This window comes from Quercus lobata, chromosome 12 (genome assembly GCF_001633185.2).
Source record: "Quercus lobata isolate SW786 chromosome 12, ValleyOak3.0 Primary Assembly, whole genome shotgun sequence".
Lineage (NCBI taxonomy): Eukaryota > Viridiplantae > Streptophyta > Magnoliopsida > Fagales > Fagaceae > Quercus > Quercus lobata.
The window spans coordinates 24,358,513-24,363,203 of NC_044915.1; the positions used below are offsets into that span (position 1 = coordinate 24,358,513).

Sequence of the window (4,691 nt, forward strand, 5' to 3'; positions counted from 1 at the left end):
CTCCAGTATCTACTCTTAAGAGCTTCTTGAAGATTTGAAGTTGTCTCTATGTTTTAGTGATTGAAAAGACTCTCGAGGATATTCAATGAAGAGGTTGAAAGGCAATTGGAATTTTCTATGTTTTTCTCTCAATTTTGCAGCTGTCAAAATAGGGTTCAAGTGTTGGAAGAAAGAAATTTTTGTGGAAGATATCCTTGATCTTTGTGCCCAAGATATTCTATGTTTAGCAATCATGTCCTTGCTCCTTTGTCAGTTCTAAGGTGAAAGAAAAATGGACATCAAGAACCATATTTCACAAGACAGATTTCCTCACAAAAAATTAAAAATAATAATAATAATTCACAAGAAAGAAAATTACATCACTTGAGTTATTCAGTACTAAAAAGAAAGAAAATATGGTATATATGAAAGCCAACATTGATGTATGTTGCTCTCTTTCACTTTCGCACTCTCTCTCAAGGACCATACAAGACAACTTTACCATGCCAAAAAGGACAGTAATGGTTGATATTCTGATTTCACTTCAAAGAGAATGGACCACAAAATGAACAACAATGGAAGCAATTACAAGAAGAAGAAGAAGAAGAAGAAAAAAGGCAACCCTCATATGATCATAAACACAATGTTATATTACACTCGGCTCATGAAGGAAAGCAAAAATGTAGAAAAGGTGTGATTCCATCTGCAACAGCTGCCATCTATGCTTCCCAAATTAAAGGATGTTACATGTGCATGCATTCATCTTGTGCATCTGCTCCTCATTTTTGTCTGCAGAGTACCCCAAGAAAAGATACAATGAAGGTAGAAAGTAGACCCTATGATAGTAACTATGCAATAAAAATTTCAGAAAACTAGGAATTTATCGACAATGTGTAACCAAAAATATATATTCTTGACAATTTAATAACTAAACATCATAAAATTGTCCACATTATGAAGCTTCTCCTCTCCTCCACCCTAAATAGACAAATCCAAATCATGTACAAAGAGTTAACCTGATAACCAAAATCCAAATGATGTAAAAAAAAAAAACACCCTTTTTACATAACAAATTAGTTAACATAACTTACGGATATAAAAGTAATTTTAAATACAAGGTTGCAGATTTTCAGAGTATTTTTTATTATTATTTATGCCAGTTGAGTATGGCAGCAAGTACATAAGGCACGATTTTTTTTTAAAAATTACTTTTACCAAATTAGTGTTCTACACATCTATTTGAAGTGTTAGCTGTCACTGACTGACAGTTTCAGACCCATATACTACCTAGAACTTATTCATTTATAACAAGCTTCATGTAGAGGAATTGATCATCTCGCATTATATTCAGGGGATGATCACATCCTTTATGGAATTTTTCTAAAGTACCAAGTCTTGAAACACATTCTATATCATACCGGAAAGGAGTCTGCACTATACATCTATGATACCATACAAGCCTACCACAAGCCCCTCAAAACAGCTTCGGCATTATGTATTGTGACACCCACTTTTTTCAAGGTACATTGGTAGTCAGATTAGCATCTAGATTACCATAAATTCAGCAAATCATCCAAGAACAAAAGATAAAATAGACATACAAAGTTCAAATTTAATAAAGATTACTAAAATTGACATTACTTCTTGTGAAAAATGAATAATTAAGAAGGTTTTTAGTTAGAGTCCTTGATTTTGTCAAAGGAGAAAGGATTAGAAAGGAACTTTTGGGGGCAGTTTCAAAACCCAAGAGATTGCATGAATTACAGACAAATCCTAGTCCCCAGTTATAAAGAAATAGAAATTGCACATACCTGTCTTCTTCTTGGCTACAGGAGGCTGTACTACCACATGCATGGTAACAACCCCACCAGGAAGGTCGCCAATGGTTATTTTGGAATCAGCAAGTGTCTTGTTATCTTCCAAAATTTTACCAGCATGTATGAGTTTTACATCATTTACTGACTTGGGTGTGACTGTTTTGTCTGTAAATATAAAATTTCATTAAGAAACTCAGATGAAGACATAACTCCATAGAACAAACCAAATCCAAAGATATACACTCATGCAGATGCAGGCAGGGGTATGTGCATTAGTCCAAATGCAGTTGAGAGAAAGTATTTTGTCTGCATCATAGTCATTAGAAATTCCACACTTCTTTTTTGGACAAAAGCAATCATATTGAAGAAGATGAGAGAGAGAGAGAGAGAGCTATTATTTATTCAGCACAATGTTCATGTAAGATTAATTCTTTCAATCTAATTAGAAACATAATTTGAGAGACAAAACTAAATACAGAACAAGATCTCTGCAGTTTGGCAATGTGACAAAAACTATTGAAGACACGAAAAAAAACATAATTATGGTGCTTCTATTCAACCCCCCCTTCCAGTTCTTTCTTTTCATTCAAGGCATCCACATTAACTTCATAAGTATTCATGTACTTTCGGGTGCTGCTCTCATTATCTTTCTCTTTTCCTTTTTTTTTTTTTTTTTTGGTAATTAAAAAATGTCACAAGCATCCAACCAATCCAGAAACACACTTTCAATATTTCTGAACCTAGACTGATTGTTATTCATAAATTCAGAAATTTGTTTAGAACATAATTCATCTGGTTAGTACAAAGTTCCACCTCTTGAGGGTGTTAAAACTTAATATAGATTTTGAAGATATTTAATCTCTTTAACTCAACAAAAAAGATATTTTGTCCAGGAACACAAGATATTTTTTTCTTGGAACGCATTACATATATACACCCATGCAGTGAAGAGTTGCTGTCTTCAAATTTGTCAACCAACCACCACATAACATCAATTCACAAAGGTAAGTTGGGTACTTGACAATCAATGGATAGAAACTCAAAGCGAACCCGAGAAACATACAGAGATAAATTATCTTACTTTCATTATGTCTAGTGTCATAACCAAGAAAAGCGCTACCTATATCTACGTTATACCCAAAAGGACTAGTAAAAGTTACAATAAAAACTTCTCATAACGGCTTTATAGCCGAGATCCACATATTAAACACCTGATGTAAGACTTAGCACACGTTTGCACAATACACACTTGTACAATCCAAATAAATCAAATTCTCACACAATCCAATCCCAATCAAATCAACACAATCAGGGGGTACCACAAGTATTACAATATAAATGAAGTCAAGAAAGAATTAAACCCAAAAGAAACAAAGGCAAATGACAAACCTTTAGGCCACTCAGCAACAAGCTTTTGCTTAAGAGTTGCAGCTGTTATTGATAATGCATAAGCACCCTGGCCTATATCTGTACCATCATAAATCCTGAATCTAAGCTCAATAGTCTCCTCTCCTTCACCCATGATACTAGCCCTCGTCTTCCTTTCTCAAGCTTGAAACCAAAATGTAAGTGTGACACCCAAAATACACCTCCAGTCAAAGAATCTACAAGTCTTGCCCAACCCACCTACAAAATAATTCCCAAAACTTTATCTTTATGTAATTTTCACACAACCCCTTTTCCCAGAAGGAGAAATATAATTAATAAAAAATAAATAAATAAATAAAAGCAACCACCCATCATGTAAAATTTCATTATACAAATAAAAACAGTCTGAGATCATAATGGGTTTTTTTTCTTTTTCTCAGGAACCAAACAGAGAAGAACAGAGAGATCATAGATACCTGGTCAAGAAGCCATGAATGGAGGATCATCAGTCAGATGTCAGAGATTCTATTCACTGTCTGTCAGCTATTGATTTTTCGTTTCAGAATCGCAGTGAGTCAGAGAGATTTTAATGATTTATTGCCCTTTTTCTTTTTGGGGGTTTGGGGTTAACTTTTGTATTTCTTTTTTTGTAGATTCCAATTTTTGTCTGAAGAAATGTCACTGAGATAAGTTACGTGAGATTTTTGTTTTTTTATTACGCTTCTTTTTTTTGTCAATGGAATTTCTTTTCTTTCATTAAAAAAATTACAATTTCGTCAATAATTTTTTTATAAAAATAAGATATTAATTTCTAAGGGTAGAATTGTAACTTCAAGGGTACATACTAGGACTGTAAAATTATATAAAGTTACTGTTCAATCCAATCCGGTCCTAAAATTTGGACTGGATCAGACCGAATAATAAGTAGTAACTAATAAATATATTTGCTTCTAAAAAATAAAAACTAATAAATATATAATTCTTAATATTTTGTATATTCATCTATACTACTATTTTCTTCAAAAAAAAAAAAAATTATACTATTATTTAAGGGACTTTTCCTGTTTGGCCCGAACATTTTTTGGTTTCAAAATACCCCTACAGCCTAAATTTAAGTAGAGATAAACTTGAAGATAATATAGTAAAAATATATTTTTAACTCCAACATGTAACTTTGCCTACAAAATAGGCAATGTTTAAGTTTAACTCCCACATTTAACTCCAGTTGATTTTCAAACTAAGCATTACTCCACGTTTCTGCTTTTCTTTATTCTTTTTTTTTTTTTTTTCCTTTTTTCCTTTATCAAGACTTAACCTCCTTTTTTTTGCATATATAAAAATAAAAAATAAAAAAGCTTAACTTTTTTTTTAATACCCAGTTTCCCTTGCTCCTTAATCTCATCTCACGTTTGTTCCCCCCCCCCCCCCCCTCCTTAAATCTCTTTGTTTTGATTTTTGAAGAAAAAAATATATACTAAAAAGTAGAGATAAAACTTAAGAATAACATGCTAAAAATAATCTCTAACT

General features: G+C 32.4%; 1 protein-coding gene across 1 annotated transcript; it reads right to left on the reverse strand.

The window, feature by feature from the left end:
- Positions 1–319: 319 nt before the first annotated feature.
- LOC115969937 (membrane-anchored ubiquitin-fold protein 3-like) lies at positions 320–3,842 on the reverse strand. The gene is made up of 4 exons (XM_031089579.1): positions 3,641–3,842; positions 3,186–3,422; positions 1,791–1,961; positions 320–768 (listed from the first exon to the last, which is right to left on the reverse strand). The coding sequence occupies exons 2-4, from the start codon at positions 3,316–3,318 to the stop codon at positions 713–715; spliced, it is 360 nt and encodes a 119-aa protein (XP_030945439.1). The 5' UTR covers positions 3,319–3,422; positions 3,641–3,842; the 3' UTR covers positions 320–712.
- Positions 3,843–4,691: the final 849 nt, after the last annotated feature.